At 40.7% G+C, this 21939-nt stretch overlaps 1 protein-coding gene and 1 long non-coding RNA gene across 5 annotated transcripts in view; one reads left to right on the plus strand and one right to left on the minus strand.

Annotated features, from left to right (window-relative positions):
• LRP6 (LDL receptor related protein 6) overlaps window positions 1–21939 on the minus strand; it is a 100053-nt gene that overhangs the window by 67970 nt on the left and 10144 nt on the right. For all 4 annotated transcript variants that reach the window (XM_083615502.1, XM_083615505.1, XM_083615504.1 and 1 more), the window contains exon 2: window positions 12779–13172. In XM_083615502.1, the coding sequence (XP_083471628.1) occupies window positions 12779–13172 (394 nt within the window). The remainder of the gene's footprint in view (window positions 1–12778; window positions 13173–21939) is intronic.
• The window catches only part of LOC310763623, a 41978-nt gene that overhangs the window by 6462 nt on the left and 13577 nt on the right, over window positions 1–21939 (plus strand). The window lies entirely within an intron of this gene.

Below are 21939 nucleotides of genomic sequence, written 5' to 3' on the forward strand. Positions count from 1 at the left end.
GAATTTGCATTTATTTGTATCATACATATACATTTCTCAAAGTGCATTGATTTCCTTCCACTCCCCATTAAGTGGGAAGCTCTGGAAAGGTTCTGGAACAATGAAGGAATATAACAGGTAGCAAAATAAATGATGTGGCTTTTATGTAAGGAAAGAGCAAGGGATCCTGTGCATTGGCATCTATCACTAAGCAGCCATCAATTTTTCAATATTAAATGCACACGGCATCCAAATTGAAAACACATGTACAGTGGTACCTCTAGTTGCGTTCCGCTCGTTACGGACTTTCAGCTTACGAACGCGGCAAACCCAGAAGTGTTTACTTCCGGGTTCGCCACATGCACATGTGCAGAAGTTATAAGTTATAAGTAACATATATATGTTACACCAGTGTTGAAATATCTGCACTGGCTGTCTGTTAGCTCCCAAGGGATGTTGAAGGTTTTGCTGTAATTTAAAGCCCTGCACAACTTGCAGACCACTGCCCCAGGTACAGGCAAAGCGAAGGAGACCCTGCTGCTCATTCTACAACATAGAATCATAGAAGTGTAGAGTTGCAAGGGACCCCGAGGGTCATCAAGTCCAACCCGCTGTGATACAGGAATCTCAACTAAATTATACAATAGAATAATAGAATTGTGAATTGTCACTTGGTGACAGCGCAGGAATAAGCCCTTCTTGGCAGCAGTACCCACCTTTTGGAATGCCCTACCTCAGTTAATTCCTGCAGCTAGGGCAGTAATGATAGCTGTTTAAAACTTAAGCAGTTACCCAAGCTTTAATGGACTTTTTATTCTTTTGTACACTTGTCAGTTTTGTTTGTGATATATAGTTGCGTTTTTCTCCATTTTAAGGTACTTTTATTGAATGTTGTTTGCAGGCTTATTGTTCTTGCATTTAAAACAAGGAAATTTTTATTACTGTGAATTTCAGTTTACAGATGGGGGAACGACATTCCTGATCGGGATGACTCTCCTCTACTGGAAACAGGCAGGGTCTTCAAGGAGACTTCCAGTTTGCTGCATAATGGTGTCGGGGCGCGAGTCTGCTCCTCAGAGAAGGACCCAAACGTTGGAAGGGGTTTAGGAGGAAACGAAAAGGCGCTGCGTATCCCCAAAAAGCTCAAGAGGGAGTCTTGAGCCCGGAGAAGATTCAGTGGCACCTTTTAAGGAGCTCCCCGGTCTCTTTGCCACTTTGCAAGGAACGGGGCGGAGTAAAACTCCAGTGCAAGAAGCATCTATTGCCCCATGGCGAGAAGCCCTGAGCATCAAGTGGCAAATTTTCCACTTATTAACAAACGAAATTCTTACCTGATCAGTGTAAAATTTGACAAACTTTAATCTGACAACACAATGGGAGGAAAAAAGGAGGTCCCCCCAATGTGGTCTAAGCACTCACTGCAAGGAAAAATTATACAGGAGAAGAAATGTAAAGGACTGAGATTGAATTTATCAGATGTCAAAGGATCGCTAAGAAGAGGAGTTTAAGTGAACATTTAAATGGATATTGAAACTAAGTTCTTGTTGAGGCAAGAAGAGGAGTAAAAACCTCCATATTCTTAAGGGGTTGAGTGACTGAGAACCCTTCTATTACCATTCCAAACGTGGAGAGAATCAGTTGGGGGGGGGCACAGACAAACATGACGGTACCTTTATAATAAACAAAAAGGCCCATCAATAAATAAATGGATTCAGGACATGCCAGCTTTGGCAGCAGATAAAAATTACAAAAAAGCAGAGTTGCCATACACCCAGGAATTCCTGGACGTGTCTTCTCTTGGGGGTCCTACATGTCCATTGTGTGTGTGTGTGTTACATTTTAAAGCAACTGTCCTGGGTATTTTTATATATATATATATATATATATATATATATATATATATATATATATATATATATATACACACACACACACACACACACACACACACACATATACATATATATATGTGTGTGTGCGCGCGCGCACACACACATGCATACACACACACAGGTGACTTGGGCTCTGGTTCAGGTTCTGGACAACCTGGGCTCTGGCGTGGGCAGCCAGGGCTCTAGTTCAGGCTCTGGCTTGGCTACAGCAGAGGGACTATTGGACGATTGCCCTAAAACAGTTCGGTGACTTTTTGTGTCCAGATTTTGACCTCTTAACATATGACCACCCTAAAAAAGGGACAAATTCACAGCAATATGGCAAGAATTCATTGATATCTATGTAGACTCTTGTGAAAATGAAGGTGCCTTCTATAAGAAGATATTCATGTGCATCCCCCCTTTTTTTGTTCTGTCTTCTTTCTGGTTCTATTATAACTGAACAACACAAGGTGGGCCTAAAATATTATTTCTCTTCAAAGCCATTTCTCACATTACCTCCTCTTATAAAAATCTGTTTAAATCCATCTAATGACTGTGTAATGAAGGTAAGGGCTCAAGTGATCTCACGATTGATGAATACAAAGCGCTGCATGTCTTGTTGTACCCTTGTTTATAAGGTTCATTGCTCCAGTTGTATTTTAAACTGTACCATAAAAATAAATCTTATTATGTAATATGTATCTTTACAATATACAAATCTTTCTCAAAATTCATTTAAAGTGATTTAGTTCATTGTTTGTTTTGATTCATCTGGGCTTTACTCCAACCGCCTCACTCTAGACTTTTTAGATCTCCAGAGTAGAAACTAATCTAGTTAACAGCTGTCATTTCTCTACCTTTAAGATTTATTCACAGGAGTTACTACATATCTACAAGACAAAAATATCTGTGAAACAACCAACAAGAAGAAATTGGGTTTAACACAATATCTATTTTGTCACCTTGACTTGTAGTTGAAGAGGACATTAAACATATGCAAAAGCAGATTGTCCCCTATTTAAAAGCATATTCTTCATTTTGGATCATACCAGGTTGTGGTCACTGTAAGAAAAGAAAGTACAGTGGTACCTCGGGTTAAGAACTTAATTCGTTCTGGAGGTCCGTTCTTAACCTGAAACTGTTCTTAACCTGAAGCACCACTTTAGCTAATGGGGCCTCCCGCTGCCGCCGCGCCATTGCTGCGCAATTTCTGTTCTCATCCTGAAGCAAAGTTTTTAACCCGAGGTACTATTTCTGGTTTAGCGGAGTCTGTAACCTGAAGCATCTGTAACCTGAAGCGTCTGTAACCTGAGGTACCACTGTAAATATACAAAGAGAGTGACTGCGCTAGAGGCAGTAAAACGAATAGAAGATTAGGATAGGCCAGCAAGAGATGAGGATACACCAAAACCCACAGGCTTAAAACTATTGAGCAACATGTTTATATATCACTGCTCTATGTCTGTTCACCAATGGTGTAAGATTTCTTAATGTAACACATGACTTTCAATAGCAGGCTGAGAGAAGTGATCTGGGAGATATTAAAAAGTCATCTGGAAAGAAAAATAATAATAAAAGGGAAGGGAACCAAATGCATGCCAATAATTGTGTGCATCCCCTGCATAACTCCTTATGAGACATGCTAAGCAGCCAATCTTGTCAGAACCTTCAAACTATGAACATTCGTTTCAACTTCAAAAGGGAATGTCAGAGGAAAGAGAACTTGCTTAAATGAGAACCAGATTATGAGTTCCAACTTCCCATCCTGTTCCATTGCCAAGAAGCAACAACACAAATGCCATTTGCCACTCCCATTGAAGACTGCAGCAGAATATTAGTAATAGATCAGCAAAATTAGTATAGCAATGCATCTTAAATTAATTCTATATAGTGGGGAAATATGAGATGTCACTGCTAATGAGAGCAACTAATGTGAATTTACCACAAAGGTTTGTCAAAGGAGGAATATTGCTTGTGATGAAGAATGGGTTAGAAATGTTTCTTTAAAAATAAAGCAAACATATGATGCTGATTTCAGTCAGTTAGATAATTGATTCATCTAGCCTAGTATTGGCTACTCCCGCCTTTGCTAACCTCATTCCATCCAGATGTTTCGGACTGCAACTTCTGCTCATGCTGCCTGGGACTGATGGGAATTACAGTCTGAACTGGCCTACTCCTTTTATCATGGAGTGTTCCAAGTTGTCAGGGAAAGATTCTTCCCCAGATCTGATACCCAAGATCCTTTAACTAGAGATGCAAAAGACTGAATCAGCAACTTACAGTATGCAAAGTATTTGCTCTATCACAATTCTATTCAGACTAATAGAAACAGATTCATCCCCAGTCCAAGTGTCTAGTGTCTTTAGAAACAATATATAACTGTAAAAAGAAGAAACATATCACAAGGAACTATTTACACATCACACTGTTAATTACCAACCAAGAGGAGCCCTGGCAAAGAGGGAAAACTGGAATTCCCCAGAGTGCTCAAATTCCTATGGCTCAACAGTGCAAGATGAGAAAGGGATCAGAGAGGAGAATGAAAGGTGACAGTCCAAGTTCATTCATACAGGGGTCTCCCACCAATGTCTGAAGCTGCACTGGTAGTCTATGCAAATTCTCCTGCTCTTTGTTGCAAATAAACAAATCAATAAATTGAATAAAAATGGAAATTGCAGAATGCACAAAAAGTATACATTTCCTACAAAAAGAGACACAAAACGTTTGATTCCTAAGTATGCTAACAACCTAATAGTTTGGTTCCAGGTGGTGCCTAGGAAGTTAGAATTATTTTCCCAACCCTGATTAATAGGGCTGCGCAATGTATCAATACATTGTCCAACACCGGTTTGTAGACCACATTGTGAGAAGAGTTTGAAAACAATTATGTGAAGCACAACCTTCAAAACTCCATGGCAGTGGTGCCAGCTCCGGAGACCCTGGAGGCCCAGGCACCCACAAAACGTTTGCTTTGAGTGCCCAGCTCTGACCCCCCACCTTGTCACCACCTTACCTCTGGCACTCTGGCACAAGTTCTAAAAAATGCACACTAGAAAACAAATATATGTACTGCTTACAAAAGTATAGGAGAATAACATTGTTTGTCTCATTTTGAAGACCAGCAAAAGTAAACAGTTCAGTCTAATGAGGTTAAGCATTCAGTAATTGAATAGCCATGACAGAAAAAGCAAGTGCCCTGAATAGCTTCACTTACTGATTGCTAAGCTTCAGGAGAAAGGGTAAAATAGGCAATACCATTCAAAAGTCAACCCATAGAACAGAAACCCACAACTTGGCAGGACAGTGGTACCTTGGATTATGAACTTAATTCATTCCGGAGGTCCATTTTTAACCTGAAACCGTTCTTAACCTGAGGTACCATTTTAGCTAATGGGGCCTCCCGCTGCCGCTGCATGATTTCTGTTCTCATCCTGGGGCAAAGTTCTTAATCTGAGGTACTAATGCCGGGTTAATAGAGTTTGTAACCCAAAGTGTTTGTAACCCAAGGTGTTTATAACCCGAGGTATCACTGTAGGTAGGGGCAAAAATTAAAATAGGCTAAAGTTCTTTGGACCAAAGTTAGGTTTTTAGCAACTCACTTTCCAAGTAAAGGTATAATTAATGATTAAACTATTCTGCCAATAGCTGAATTCATTTGCCTTCTGATTAAACTGATCGTTAAAGTTATTGGATATATCAGCTACTCTTCGCTGCACTGTCATATGGGACAAACTTAATTCTCAAAAACACTTCTTGATCGGGACATAATCCAGAAAGTGTAGTCAGCAAACACTTCTTTATGAAGTCACCTTCAGTAAAAGACTTCCCAGCAGCAGCAATTTTTTTAAAAAAATCTGAAAACTAACCTTAGTAGCCGCCTCATTTTCTGACTTTGCTTTCTTGAAAAACCATTGTTCCCGACTGAGAGTTTTCAACAAATTGGACGCTTTAATCTGTTTTTCATTGGAGTCCAATTTACTTAAGTCAGGATGTTTCAATTCGAAATGGCGACAATGATTGCATTCCTTCAGAACGGCTATTACTTCTCGGCAAACAAGGCACAATATTTTGTATCTTGTGTAAGTAAGTAATTATCTATTTGTCCACTCCGGATTAAATACTCTATGTTATGATTTGATCATCCGTTTCTTTTTATCACCCATTTTACAAGGTCATCCCAAAAACTTTAATGTTCAAACCAAAAAATCTCCACAGCAACTGCTCACAAGCAAGGGCGCCAGACCCTCATGTAACTTAGAGGGGGCCGTGCAGAGAGTGAGGGAAAGAAGGCTTCATTGCATAGAGGGCGTCAGCTGCGTTGGCACATGGCTGCACTCACTTTGTCCCTATTCAATGCCAGCTCAATATGTTATGTCACTGCTTCAGCAGGTACTGCAGTCGCAGTTAAATATGTCTATTATATCCAACTTCTTAGAAGAACAGGCCTAACAGCACAATCCTAACCATTTCTACCCAGAAATAGATCCTACTGAAATAGATCCAGACAGATGGGATTGAGATTGCAGCCTATTTCATTATTTTTGAGCAGTACCTCTCCAACCACAAGATAACTTTTTTTGCAGGACTGCCTGTACAGACGAGCCTTCAAAAATCCTGTTACATGAAAGGTTTTGGGGTACCACATTTACCATGGCAAACAAATGTTAATGCATTTTGCAGGCCTTCCTTTTAATATCCAGAATTTGCGACTCTCTTAAAACATTAAAAGATTAATGTAAGCACCGTCCTCCAACTGTCCCTTGATGGGCACCATGTCCTATCATGAGTGTTTTCTTGTCCCAGGCAATGGGACTCCAATATTATGAGATTCATTACAATAAAACAACAAGGAGAAGTCAGACTTACAAAGTGGGCTTAAATGTGTTAAACCTTTAAAATGTCATATAATCCTCCTAAATATTATTCCATGATATTTTTCCTAAATGGGGGAAGAGAAGAGGTCACAAACCTCTCAAAAGCAGACTTCCAGTGCCTCATTATGTAAATAAGACAGGAATGCCCACAAATGGAGGAAGTAAATTAGTTGTCAAAATAAGAAAGCTTCCCCCACTTCCTTGATTCCCTTCCCTCTCGCTCTCTCCAGAAGCAAAGCTCACTTTGCTTAAAAGCACATCCATACACACCCCTTCTCTTCTGAAATAAGGGGGTGGAGGGAGATGACCACTTGGAGGAGAAGAAGGGGAGAGAGAGACCAATTCACCCTCTCCTATCTAGAAGCAAGGAAGGGAAAGCGAGCTAAAATGTGTGCCTCATTAACAGCTGAGCAAAGGCAGAGGGGCAAAGGGAGAGGTGGAGGTGGGTGGGTCAAAAATAGGTTGCTACTGTCTTCGGAATCTGCTGGATTGCAGGACAGTTTGCTTTGTCTCCTACAAAATTAGCTTTGTCTCCTGCAAAGTTAGCTTATGGAGTCTCTTTAGCATATCAAAACTCTGGCATGGCTCCCCTTTATCACATACACTGCCCAACAATAAAACAACAAGAATCCACCAACAGCATACAAATCAATATGGCAGGCAAAGTCTGGCAAATAGCCTGGTCCAGAAGGACTTTCAGCCGCTATTACAAAACATTAAGAGAAACATTATCCACTCCCCTTAAAGATCTTATGAATGAAATTTTACAAGGGAGAATGACACCAACATTGTAGAAGAATTCTTACATTACTCTCTTCCCCAAACAAGATCAGGATATACTCCAACCCAAGACCTATAGGCCGATCTCCTTACTGAACAATGATTATAAATTGTATGCAGCAATAATAGCAAAAAGGCTGACGGTGTTCTTAGAATCATATATTCATGAGGATCAAGCAGGTTGGTGTGGTGTTTTTTTTTACCAAGGAGACACCTAAGGAATAATACTAGAAATGTATTAAATGTGATTGAATACTTGGAAAAAAGAAATGTAAAAGAAGGAGCACTAATATTCCCAGATGCTGAAATGACCTTTGACAACATGTCCTGGGTCTTCCTGAGGAAAGTAATAGAGATTATAGCATTCAGAACAGCATTCTCCAACAAGATAAATGCAGTTTATACAGAGCAATGGACAAACTTAATAATAAATGTTATGGGAAAATGTAGTATCAAGAAGGAGACAAGGCAGAGATGTCCCTGTCACCACTGTGTTTATCCTAATGTTAGAAGTATTAACTAGAGAAATATGAAAAAATGATGAAATAACAGGAATTAAGTTTGGGCAGAGAGAGTACAAAGTGAACGCCTTTGTGAACGACGCTGTGTTGACCTTGGAAAATCCAATGGAAAGTGTCCCAAGGACAAAAGAAACTATAACAAAATTTGGCAACTTAGCAGGGTTCTATATAAATATGGAAAAAACAAAAATGATAGTTAAAAATCTAGACTCACAGGCAAAAGAATATTACGGGAATTAAACTGGGAGGGATTAAATATTGGGGGATATGGATATCAGTTAAGAATTTAAACCTTTTCCAAGATAACTATATTAAAATCTGGAACGAAATTTTTAAAAACCTAGAAAATTGAACTAGAATCAACCTTCCTTTGTTAGGAAGAATATCTGCAGTCAAAATGAATGTTTTGCCCAAGATGATCTTCTTATTTCAAACACTGCTAGTGATAAATAGCCTAGAATGTTTCAAACAGCAGAATAAAGACGTGGCAAACTCCATCTGGCAGGGGAGAAACCCCCAAATTAATCATAAAAATCTGACATGACGTAAGAGGAAGAGGGGTTTTTGCCCTTCCTGACCTCAGACTTTATTATGAGGTAGTGTGCTTCTGCTGGATGAAAGAATGGATACCAACACTTTAGACCTAGAAGGTTTTGACCTACGCTTTGGATGGCATGCAAAGCTGCATTATGACAAATCAAGGGTGCACAAACGTTTCCAAAACCATGTTATAGGAAGAAGTATATACATGGTTTGGCAGAGACACAAAGATCTTTTAGAGGGAAAAACCTCAAAATGGATATCACCAACTGAGGTGGTCTCAGTTGAAAAGCTTGAACATAGACGAGAAGTGGACCACTTACAAAAATCTTATAGAGTTTAAAGAAGGAGGAGTTTGCTTGAAAAAGAAAGAACAGATTTTGGATCATACAGTAGATTGGTTTCAGTACTTTCAGGTGAACGAGTTATTTAAAAGAGATAATAAGGAAAAAGGATTTGCGGAAATGAGTTCAGAATTTCAGGAAGAAAGGATGATGAATTAATCTTGAAAATTTATAAATTTCTACTGGAGTGAGAGACCAAAACTGCAATGGTAAAGGCAACAATGACAAAATGAACCACAGATATTGGTTACAGCATGAAATTGTCCGCATGGGGAAAAATAGGGGAGGAAACCATGAATTTTTCTACCTATTATCTTATTAAGGAAAACTGACAAACGATGATGTACAGGTGGTACTTGACACCCAGGAAATTAGTAAAAATGTATAAAAAAGGGTCTCATTTATGCTGTACTGATCCATATGTGGTGGTCATGTAAATATGCTAGAGAGTACAGGCATACCCTGGTTGTCAAACACCTTGGTACTCGTCTGTTTTGGCTCCCGAACGCCGCAAACCCAGAAGTGAGTGTTAAAGTTTGAGAACGTTATTTGGAAGCCGAACGTTTGACGCGGCTTCCGTGGCTTCTGATCGAGTGCAGGAAGCTCCTGCAGCTAATTGGAAGTCGTGCCTTGGTTTTTGAACGTTTTCGGAAGTCAAATGGACTTTCGGAACGGATTCCGTTCGACAGCCAAGGTACAAGACTGTATTGGGAAATGTTCCATACACAATTTAAAAAAATTCTAAAACTCACATTTCCCAAAAAAACAAAGGCCAGGCAGGGCTGGGCAATGGGCTCTTTGAGATAGTGAATGCTTCCCTCTGTGAGGGAGTCTTCCTAGACCCATTTGAATATGTCTGTCAGCCCATTGCATTCTCTCGGAGGAGGCAAAGCCTCTTCCTCCACTTTGAATGAGCTGGACAGTCTTCTGCATTTCTAATCTTGCCTGTAAAATGTTTTACTTGTCTGCCTTCTACTAAAAAACGGGTTATGAAGTGCAAAATGCAGGCAAGTAAAATGTTTGAACGCCAGCAACTTTGGAGGACATGCTAACAAGTCTGGGTGAGGAGCAGAAACTGGACTTTGCTAAATCAGTAGCTTCATCCACTTGGTAAACCTAGCTGCAAAACAGAAACTACCACATCCTTAGTACACACTCTTTTTGTGAAACAGCCAAGACACCACATACAACTTTTAGAAGTCCAACAATTATTATTTGCATCCTACATTCAGGAACCAAGGCTTGTTCTTAATGCAGCTTTAAAGCAATGAACACAAAAAAGGACAAAACTGAAATGAATACCCAACGAAGTAACATGTTAGCTTGAAAGTAAATTCCACGTACGGTAAATCTGTGGAACTTGCTTCCCGAAATGTTTATGTGACAGTACAGCTACATATGTGCAAGTAACAGATCATTTAGCCATGATTCAATGCAAAGTTCACAGAACTTGGTAAGTGTCCATACATGCAAAGTAATACACAATTCTACACAATCTTTGAGCCATTTAACAAGTTTAGCATTTCACCTATCAAAACCACTTCAGTGTCAAAGTGACAACAAGGTGACGACACAAAAAACTGAGTGAAGCCCCAAAAATGTTACTAATGAGCTGCTGGCAACACTTAAAATGACAATTTCAAGGAAGTTAATAAATCTTGTAGCCCACACTAGGTTTTTATGAGTTGCAATTAATACCATATGAATAAGGGATAGTGCTGTAGTCACATAGGAATTGATGTGCAGATAGACACAGAAAACTATGTTACTTTTTTCTCCAAAAAAAAACCAAAACGTTTTTAGCTCAGTAATTAAGATGTCTAACCAACTTATTACAGGGACGCGGGTGGCGGTGTGGGTAAAACCTCAGCACCTAGGACTTGCCGATTGCATGGTCGGCGGTTCGAATCCCCACGGCGGGGTGAGCTCCCGTCGTTCGGTCCCAGCTCCTGCCCACCTAGCAGTTCGAAAGCACCCTTAAGTGCAAGTAGATAAATAGGTACCGCTTTATAGCGGGAAGGTAAACGGCGTTTCCGTGTGCTGCTCTGGTGCCGGTTCGCCAGATGCAGCTTGTCATGCTGGCCACGTGACCCGGAAGTGTCTGCGGACAGCGCTGGCTCCCGGCCTCTAGAGTGAGATGAGCGCACAACCCTAGAGTCTGTCAAGACTGGCCCGTACAGGCAGGGGTACCTTTACCTTTACCTTAACCAACTTATTAAAAAACATACATGGAAAGCAACTCACATCTTGACCAATGTCATGGAACATTTTCCATTTTGATTAGTCTGCCAAGGAATCCCTGTACAATGATAAGGATTTGAGGAACTGTGCAAAAGCATGCACACATTTCACACTGGTCTGTTCAATTTCACCATGAACTGAGAGTATGCCTTAGACTAGAGTTTTCCAGACTTTTCATGTTGGTGACATACTTTTTAGACATGCATCATTTCGCAACACAGTAATTCAGTTTTACTAGCAAACTGGAGGTTAAAGTAACCCCTTTCCAGCCCTCGGAGGAGCACAAGGAGCGTTCGCCTGACACACCTACACACTGCAGCCGACACACTAACGTGTCGTGTCACACAGTTTGGAAAGCTCTGCCTTAGACACACAATCAACAATCCTTCATTAGTTTCTCATTATAGAAGTAGATAGCTCATTGATGCACCAGCAGACTTTAACAGAAACATGTCTCTAGGTTCATTAAAAAGTAGTGGCAATCTACCTCTAAGGATTCACACCGTTCTTTGAATAGTTTAAAAATTAATTGTCTGGAGCAAGGGTAGCCAGTGTGGTACCCTCCTACTATAAGTTCTATCATTCCAGAACCCTGGCCATGCTGGTTGATAGGAATTGTTTACAGTGGTGGTAGCAGTAGTAGTAGTAGTAGTAGTAGTAGTAGTAGTAGCAGTAGTAGTAGTAATAATAATAATAATAATAATAATAATTTATTATCTATACCCCGCCCATCTGGCTGGGTTTCCCCAGCCACTCTGGGCGGCTTCCAACAAAATATTAAAATACAATAGTCTTAAAATACAATGGTACCTCGAGTTACGAACTTAATTCGTTCTGGAGGTCTGTTCTTAACCTGAGGTACCACTTTAGCTAATGGGGCCTCCCGCTGCTGCCGCTGTGCGATTTCAGTTCTCATCCTGAAGTAAAGTTCTTAACCCAAGGTTAGCAGAGTTTGTAACCTGAAGTGTTTGTAACCCAAAGTGCTTGTAACCCAAGGTACCACTGTATTTTTATTTATCAGATTTATATCCTGCCCTTCCTACCAAAGAAGCCAAGGATGGCAAACACTCCTGTAATAAAAATAAAATAAAAAAGTAAACAAAACATGTTAAAAATATTTTAAACTTGTTAAAAACATCTAAAAACAATGCAACACAATAAAATATGTGGCCAATCGTGTGTGAATAGGCCTCCCAAAAGAGAAACATTTTCAACAAGATTTAAAAAGAATACAATAATAGCACCTGCCTAATGTCAATAGGCATGAAGTTCCAAAGTGCAGGTCCTGATATACTAAAGGCGTGACTCCTGACACACGCAGAATAGACACTGTGCATGACAACCCCTCAAGTAAATAATATACTAACATATTTAGTCTTATTAGTTTGTGTGATAACTGAACAGCTTTTCAGGACACAAACAGAAGTTCAGAAAGAGGACATTCTGCAAGAAAGGTTCACCTAGTAATAAGCACCATTACACTGCAACTGGAATATAGGCTTTGGCAGCTAATGCTGTAGCAAAATGAATTTTGATCTGTACTCTTTTCCTAGGAACTTCTACCAAGCTAGCAAAAGGTGCCCCACACTCAACCAAGAGTTTTAAAGGACAGTAAAACTTACCCTCTTGCAGGATCTAAGGCAATTGCTCTGGGTTGATCCAATTCTTGCCAGAATAAAACTTTTCGCAAAGATCCATCTAAATTGGAAACTTCAATCCGGTTTGTTTCAGAATCCGTCCAGTATAGTTTTTCGCCTAGCCAATCACAAGCTAGCCCATCAGGTGATAAAAGCCCAGAAATAACCACATTTTGCACACTCCCTGATTTGTTGAATTCTGTTCGCTTAATGGCTTCTTCGCTTACATCACTCCAGTATATCAAGCTGTGGATGAATACAAAGTCCACAGCAGCTGCATCCTCCAAGCCACCCACCACAACTGTAGCATTCTCATTCACCTGTGCAGCGTCTACCAGTCGCAGGTCACGCCGATTTGCATATAGCAACAGAGGAGAACCTAGGAAAGAAGAGAAAAGCATTAAGCTGGGCTATGCACAAATTAAGGATTCGACAGACATCAAGTCACAACGTGAAGTAATTAGCAAGTTAATATTTAATTTTTATTAAAAAAGAACTTCCAGTGTTATCACCTTTCTAAAAAATATGAGGGATTTGAAATCACAGGTGATCGTGATCATAGTTACAACAACTTCAATAACTCACTCTTAACACTGTAAGAGCTTTGCAAGTAAGAATGGATATAGTCTTTCTCCTCTACTCATAAGGTAACAACACAGGAGACACACAATTAAGCTGACCAGCCCTAGGGTCTGGACAACAAGACAAAAAGCACTTCTTCACACCACACATCATTAAATGATAGGTTGTTCTGCCACAAATAGTAAAAATGTGCACTGGCTTAGATTGTTTTAAGTGGGATTTGATAAATTCACAGAGAATAGATCTGCCAAAGGCGCTTTACTAAGGAGGATAGCTGAACAGAGCCTATACATTTAGAGGCAGTATACTTCTGATGACCCACAAGCTGCTTATGAATTTCCAGACACATCTGGTTGGCCCCAGATGAAGACTGAATGTCTCATGCAGCAAAGCAATTTTGTTTGTATGCAGTCATCAAGTTAGCAACACACAAGAGAATGCGAGGGCGCACATGCACAAACCTCACACCTATCTTATTTGGGGCCAAAATACGTTTCTCTGCCTGGTTGCCTGGAAACAAGGCTCATCCAAAACTAGACAACTCTCTTTATTCCCTAGCAAATTTTCCAGTTCCAGGCACCACACTGAATATGTCACAAGCTCATTTGCAATTAGGTAATAAGAGCACATCACATGATGGGCAAATTAGTCCATATACAACCAGTCTGCTGCTTTGACCTATAGAACTGGCATAGTTACAGGTGCCACATAATATTAATTCTGCACTTGTAAGAAATTGACATTTTAGTGTGGTAGAAGCTACCTTTGGAACTCCCTACCTATTGCCATCAGACATCACCGACCTTTCGTGTACTTTTTCATTACAGTGTTTTTGTTTAGTCAATCCTACCCAGACATATAGAAGTTATTCCTGTCTATTTCTTTTTAGCTACTGTTGATTTTAATCATCTTTTGAATATTCTTAGATAGTTGTTTTTAACTGCTTTTTATCAAGAATTTTACCATTTTATATTTTTGGCAATTGCTTGTAGGGTTTCTTGGAATCAAGCAGTATATAAACATGGTTCAATAATAAAGTTATTAATATGGTTGGTGCCATAATAGCAGGAGCAGGTGGTGCTGTGGTCTAAACAACTGAGAAGCTTGGGCTTGCAGATCGGAAGGTTGGTGGTTTGAATTTGCACGACGGGGTGAGCTCCTGTTGCTCTGTCCCAGCTTCTGCAAACCTAACAGTTCAAAAACATACTGTGAGTAGCACTTGATCGTGGATAGAGGACTTGACCTGGCATGTGTAACAGAGACTTGGTTGGATGAAGCAGATGGGCCTGTTCTTGCCGCTGCTCGTCCACCAGGTTTCTCTTAAGCACAACAACCCAGGTCATGTGGGTGGGGAGGGGGGGTTGCAGAGATTTTTAGGAAGTTATTAGCTTGCACCAGGTGGGAAGCTAATTGGGAAGACCCAGTTTTCTGAGTGCATGTTCTGGAAGTTGGGCAATAGGGGCAGTACAGGATTCCTTTTGGTGTACTGACCTCCCCGCTGCATCAAGGATTCCCTGTCCAAGCTGCTTCAGGTCATGGCAGATGTTCTCCTGGAGATACCTAGTTTGGTTGTCCTAGGGGATTTTAACATCCATGCCAACACGACCTTACAAGGGGTCATTCAGGACTTCATGAAAAGAATGGCCTCCATGGGGCTGTCCCTGAATAAGTCTGGCCCAACTCATAGTTGTGGACATGCCTTAGACCTGGTGTTCACCTCTATGGATGTGGGTGATCTGACACTAAGTACAGTGGTGCCCCGCAAGACGAATGCCTCGCAAGACGGAAAACCCGCTAGACGAAAGGGTTTTCCGTTTTGGAGGTGCTTCGCAAAACGAATTTCCTATGGGCTTGCTTCGCAAGACGAAAATGTCTTGCGAGTTCCTGCGGGGTTTTTTTTCTTTTCCCCCCCTTTTCCCCAAGCCGCTAATCCGCTTAACAGCTGATCCGCTAAGCCGCTTATCAGCTGAACCGCCAAGCCGCTGATCAGCTGATCCGCCAAGCCGCTTATCAGCTGATCCGCTAAGCCGCTAATAGCGCTAATCCGCTAATCCGCTAATGGGCTTGCTTCGTAAGACAAAAAAACCGCAAGACGAAGAGACTCGCAGAACGGATTCTTTTCGTCTTGCGAGGCACCACTGTAAAAGCGAAACAAAAGAAGTGCCATGGTCAGATCACTTCCTGGTGCAACTGGACTTCTCTGCAACTCTTCCCCTCTGCAGGGAGGTGGGACTGATTCGGATGGTCCGCCCCCACCACTTAATGGATCAAAATGGTTTTCAGAGAGTGGCAGGGGATACTTTATCTCATGTTGATGGCCTTTCAGCTGATTCCCTGGTGGCCTGCTGGAAAGTGGAGTTAATCAGGGCTATCGACTGTCTGGCTCCAAAGCGCCCTCTCCAAGTGGATGGAGCCTGGACAGCTAACAAAGTAGTCAGAAACAATAAAACTAAACAAACATAACAAATTAAAACAACAGACTGTAAAGTCAAAACAGTTCTAAGTAAAACATTCATCTTTCTTAAAAGTGTTTTTGCTTGGCACAATGTATGCCTATCTAAGGAGGGTGTTTCAAAGGTGAAAAGGCAGCATTGAAAAGTATTTCTCTCCTGATGCCACCCACTGTACTTCAGATGGCAGGAGAACCCAGAGAAATGCTTCAGGTGGCAATTTCAGTAGACTAGCAGAGTGCTATGAGAAAAGACAGGTATTTGGGTCTTTAGCCATGTAGGGCAAGAATGAGAAATCTGAGGTCATTGTGATGTTGTTGGGACTACAACTCCCATCATCCCTGGCCACTGGCAATGCTGGTTGAGGTTGACGGGATTGTGGACCTAAGCAGTGCAGCTCCACTACCCCACTCCAACACACCACCTAAGCTTAGGGATTTTAGATTGATGTCAGAAGCAGCAGCTTCTTGTCTGTGCAAAAACACACACACAAAGGAGCAGGAGTTGATCAGAGTGCGCAACAAGAATATAAAAATAACACGTAAAGTTGGAGGGGAGAAAAAGAAGGAAATAGATGTTGTTCAAGCATGTGGAAAGGAAGTGAAAGAGCGGGAAGGACGTTGGTGAAGCAGACAGAAGGACTGTGAGAGAAGAAAAGGAGCAGTGCCTGAAGTTGCTGACCAACACACCCAATCCTCCACCTTCCAGCCCAATCTCATGCCAAGCTAGGATACTTCTTCCTTTTCTGAGTGCACGCATTAACAGAAATAAAAGAGAGAAATAAAAGGTGACATTTTTAAGACAACGTAACAACAACCCTAATATCTGTACGATAAGGAAGGGATAAGAGGGGGAATTGGTTATAACAAAGTTTTAAACATAAAATGAGAAGGGATGAAACCTGCTAGTTTTTTGGGAGCAGCAATACAGTTCACTTTACGTGTTAAAGAAGGGAAGACATGACAAGAGATGAGTAAAAATACCTTTGAGAGGTATGTGGGGAAGAATATATCATGAAAGGCCTTCTCCACCTAGTATTTCTGAATCAGCAAATTCTGTTTGAAATGTGGAGGCTGAGAAATGATGTACTGTACTTAACTTGAGAAAAACTGGACTATAAAACTAACTGCTACAACAAATTCACTAAGAATGTAGCTATTTCCAAAGAAGGATTAGTAGAAAGTGACCAGTGGCCAGTAATTGCCAGTTGATTATGTGAAACCCCATTTCCATCCTCTGTCATTTGTGACTGGTTCTGCCTATGCACCATCATTTTGCAATTGGCAGGCCTCAATAACTTCCAGTCCTCTCAATGGGCCCTGGAGGTAGAAAGTTTGAGGGCCTCTGTTTTAAAGGTTAAGGCTAGCACCTGAAATTGAGCTCAGAAACTGTCCAGAAGTCAATGCTTTAACATAGGTGATCCCAGATTAAGTTAGCTGTGTAGCAACACTGATCTGGACTAGTTTCTGAACTGTCTTCTATGACGGCCTCATTTAAAGCACATTGCATAAATCCAACCTGAAAATTACCTGTGCATGGAATGCGTCAAAGTGGATCACAGTTCTTCATTGCTCTCAGCAGTGCTATTTTTCTAGAACAAGAGGTACTCACTATGAACGCTTCCCTTGTTCTCTTATAATGGCAATGGAGCCCACCTGAGAGGGGCCGGAACTGAGTTCTGGCAAGTTCTGACTAGAAAAAAGCCCTGACTCTAAGCCCCAGTAAGTCAGTGGGAGGGAGCATAGGAGAAACTCTGCTTTACCACCCTTTTGCCCATAACTTATTGAAACTGATTCCATGAAATCCCACTAATTTATTAGCATGTCCATATAATTCTTAACAGTATTTTTCTCCAATCTGTACTTTCAACACTTCTGGCAGGTTTCTAAGTAGTATGAGAGTATTTATAGACTTCCTGTTTCCTCCTGTGCCAGGAATGGAGGTTTCCTTCGACACCACAGGGACAGACAGAGAAAAAAAAAGAAAGATGAGGGAATTTATGTCTGGGTGGGAAAGGAACGGCTCTCACCTGTGGATTGCCTTGCGGTCTAGCACTTGCTTCCCTATGGAATGGCAGGGCAGGCAAAGGCACAAGTCTGACTGCCACGACCTGCCACAACCCCCCCCCCCCACCGTTCCTGGAAGCAGAGGATATCCTGCTAATTGGGCTTTAATTGGAATAAAGTACAGGCGCGTGCTAGAGGCGATGAGTTGACAAACTGTGGAACATCTCAGCTACAAGGATTTAAAGGTTGGAATTGAGATAAGGTTTCATTTGGTGACAGAGACGGTAGAGGGAGGAGCCAGTTGTTTTTCAAAGTTTTTCTTCTACATTTCTGATTCGGCAACCCTCCTTGGAAGGCAAGGTTAAAACATGATATAAAAAGTGAGCGTGAAAGAAACTAGATTAATGACATGAAATTTATTATCAAACTGGAATTGCATGTATGAGAGGAATGGAATGGAGAGAGAGAGAGAAAGATGGGGAAGTTTCACCTTTTTAAAGGACTATGTTGAAATATGAAACGAAACCAGCCCCGCTCTCCGTTATTTTCAAAGGAATGCGAAGGAGACTGAGACAATTTGGAATTTTCAGCTGAAAGGAGGAAAGGATTCTCCCGGCTGCAAAGTCAGAGGTTTTCTTATTAATCATTGGCAGTTTGGAATCAGACCGCTCTTCCTAGGTTGGAAAAAAAATTGTGAGGACAGTTTATTTGTTAAAACAGAGGGGTCTCTAACAAGCTCTTGAATCATGGGACGAAGCGACGCAGAGGCTTTTGGAAAACTGTGAGACAACCGCTTCCCCTGAGTCATGATGGGAAATATCGAGTTGGAAGAATGAAGGACACAACACCATATATGGTTGGGACAATATCATGTGGGGTGGGAATTACCACACGAGCGAAAGAACAATGATTACAGACTGAGTACAGTGGTACGTGTTGCGTAACCTCCAGGTTATGGAATCTTTGGATTATGGCCGCGACGAATCCGGAAGTGGGTTTGCCGCTTCGTGCATGCGCAGAAGTGTTCTGCGGCGCCGCATGTGTGTGCAGAAGCAGTTCTCCGGTTACAAAATTTTTGGGATACGGACGGGCCTCCAGAATGGATCCCATTCGTAACTGGAGGTACCACTGTACTTCACTTGAAACTTTATAAATTACTTAATATATAAACACGAATTGAAAACATAAGATTGTAGCTGCTGTCTAAAGGATTACTATCTTGAAGGGTATGTAACTGAAATTATTAAGATTTCGGAACACAAAAAATAAAATAAAAAACAAAGAGAAACCCATCAAAACTAGCAGGATGTCACTTTAAATAAGTTGTATAATTTGATATATAAATAATTGGTTTTAATAATTGTATTAATTGGGTAAAATTGGCATTGTTATAATGAGGCTGTTATTGAAACAATATTAGAAAATCAATAAAAAATATTTATCAAAAAGAAAGAGAGTCTTTAGAAGTAGTGTAAGTATTTCTACAAAAAGAAAAGGAACCTGTTTCCTAATGTCTGTAGCAATTCAGGTGCATCTGCCATGCTCAACTTAGGCACCAACGGCTACTTAGTACCTTGTCTGAGGCAATTTAGGATGAAAGAATATTTTCAAACTAACACAGAAGAGATGAAAAGAATTAAGTTTTGGCAGCTATGTCAAGTGTTTTCTTTTCAAGGCTGCTTCTCAGCTCTTGTGTGTTCAGTTATCTTAAGATTTTCTGTGCATACAAGAAAAAGCCTACTTAATTCTAAACAAAAGTAAAGCTAAAAGTGCAGGATACATCCTGGCTATGGAAACAGAGTAATCAGGAGTTCTCAGGAGATATTCTAAAGCGTAACATACTCTCTTAATTATACCCTCTAACTAGAATGCTTACAATGTTCCCACCTTCAGCAACACAAGAAGTTTGCAAAAACTAAAATAACAAACACACACACTTGCAAAAATGCTATTCAGAGCAGAATAATCTTGATGATGCGAAACAGCATTTCCATTCCAGTTTTGCAACAAGCCATATTTGATTGATCCATCCAATCTTAGTGCCTGCATTTAGACATTCACCCATGGTTTCAGAAGCCAGTTTGATGAGGCAATGGATAAGCATCAAGAACACAAAACCTCTCCCTCATCTCTCCCTTCTTCTCATCATATCTTGGCTTCGACACAGAGATCCGGGCTTACATTAATACAGATTTCCCCATTATGTCCAAATCAGAAAACCCTGGTTTAATAAACAAACCAGGATAATCAGAAAGGATGTTGATTTCTTAACTGACATTAAACCAGAATTCCACAGTTCAGATGCAATTGTAAACTGTGCACCAATGTAAGTATGGATCCCTGTGCTGAAGTAGTTTTGTGGTGGTTAGTGACAGAGACAGGCAAGAAAAGTAGCACGGAGCCACCACACTCATTCTGTTTCAAAAAAACATGGTTTACCAGGGGTAGGCAACCTAAGGCCCATGGGACACAAGCGGCCCACAGGGTGCACTGTGCTAAACCGACGCAGCGCAGTGCCAGGACTCACCTCTGCGGCATCAGAAATCGTGTCTGCGCATGCGCAGACACCGAAAATCATGTCTGCACAGATGCCGATGCTGGAAATCGCGGGTGTGTGCGCTCATGTACACGCACGATCTGGCCCACGGAGGGATCTCCGCTGGAGTGAACCAGCCCAGGCAAGGTAAGCCTTGCCAATCCCTGGTTTAAGAAGTGGGAAAATCTCTTAACATGACCAGTATATTGTGGTTTGTTTGAAAGCAGCCCAGATATCAAACCAAGATTATTTTTCTCAGAACAACTCTACATGCAATAGATTCTGGGAAATAAAAATGGAAGCTGGGCCACCGAGAAGCAAGCTGTGCTGTTGCTGCAGAAGAAGTGCTGCAGCTGACAGTGAAAGCTGTCTCAAATAACTCTGAAACTTGCCCTGTTTGCATGGCACTATTTTATGTCAGTCATTGATTTTAGGTTTTGCTACAATTCTAACCTTTACAGTTGACCAATTTGACTTGCATTGTGCTCAATTTTTTATGATAATAATTAATTTTATGAAACGGAATATGTCAAAAAGTAGAGAAAAAATCATGGAAAAATATTGTACTTGGACGTTTTCCAACCCACATCACTAGAGAAGTGTGGCAAGAGGGAAAAGGAGTTAAAAAGAAAGGATAAGGAAGATTGTTCCCAAAGGTGTAATGAGAGCTATAGTGTGTTTGAAAAAGGATGTTCCACTCTATGATTTTTTCCTGATTCTCATTTTTTAAAGCCATTACAACTGGCAGTGGCCCATCTTTACATCTTCTGGCAGCAATTCCATGTCTCTGTACACAGAGTTACACACACTTAAGACAAATTGTACTGCTGTGGCAGTAAAACACATCCATGTTGAATAAAAATAATTATTAGAATGGTGTTATCGGTGGAGTGGAGGGGACAGAAGAGAAGTGTTTTCGAAATAACCCTGATCCTGAAAGGAAAAACTAGATACTGAGGGAAATTTCTTTTAAAAACTTTGCTTTACAATTTTAAGTTTTATGGAACTTATATTCATAAAAATGGAGCTTCTGTTCAAAAAAAATCTAAACACACAGCATGCACAAGGTTCAAGCATCTACACAATTCTAAACAACGGAAGTCTAAAGTTCCAAACGAACTCATTCACTCTAAAAGATCTTAATCAGGCACCCTTCTTTCTGCACGTGCACCTTCTGAGGTGAAGTGGATGGTGACACAATATAGGGTCTTTCTGGTGGTGGCATGAAGATCATGGAGCACTCAGCTGGCACTTAAGTTGCTAACTTTTAAGCACCAGGTAAAACAATCCTATTCTCTGAAGCTTTTAATAAACTGCTGCATTTTGCTACCTTGGCTGTTCTTTCACAGACATTTCTACTTTTATTGCTGTTTCTGATTTTGCTGTTCTACTGATTTTGATTTTTAAGCTGATTGCTTTTAAATTTTGCCATTAGTTATCTCAGAACCTTTTAGTAAATAAAGCGAAATTGCAGTTCTACTTTAAATCACTGAATAGCAGTGAAAGCTTGCACAGCAGACTTCTACTTGAGCAATGGAACATCCTCCCCAAGTTCCCTGTGAATTCTCATAA

This window comes from Podarcis filfolensis (assembly GCF_964270895.1).
Source record: "Podarcis filfolensis genome assembly, chromosome: 5".
NCBI lineage: Eukaryota > Metazoa > Chordata > Lepidosauria > Squamata > Lacertidae > Podarcis > Podarcis filfolensis.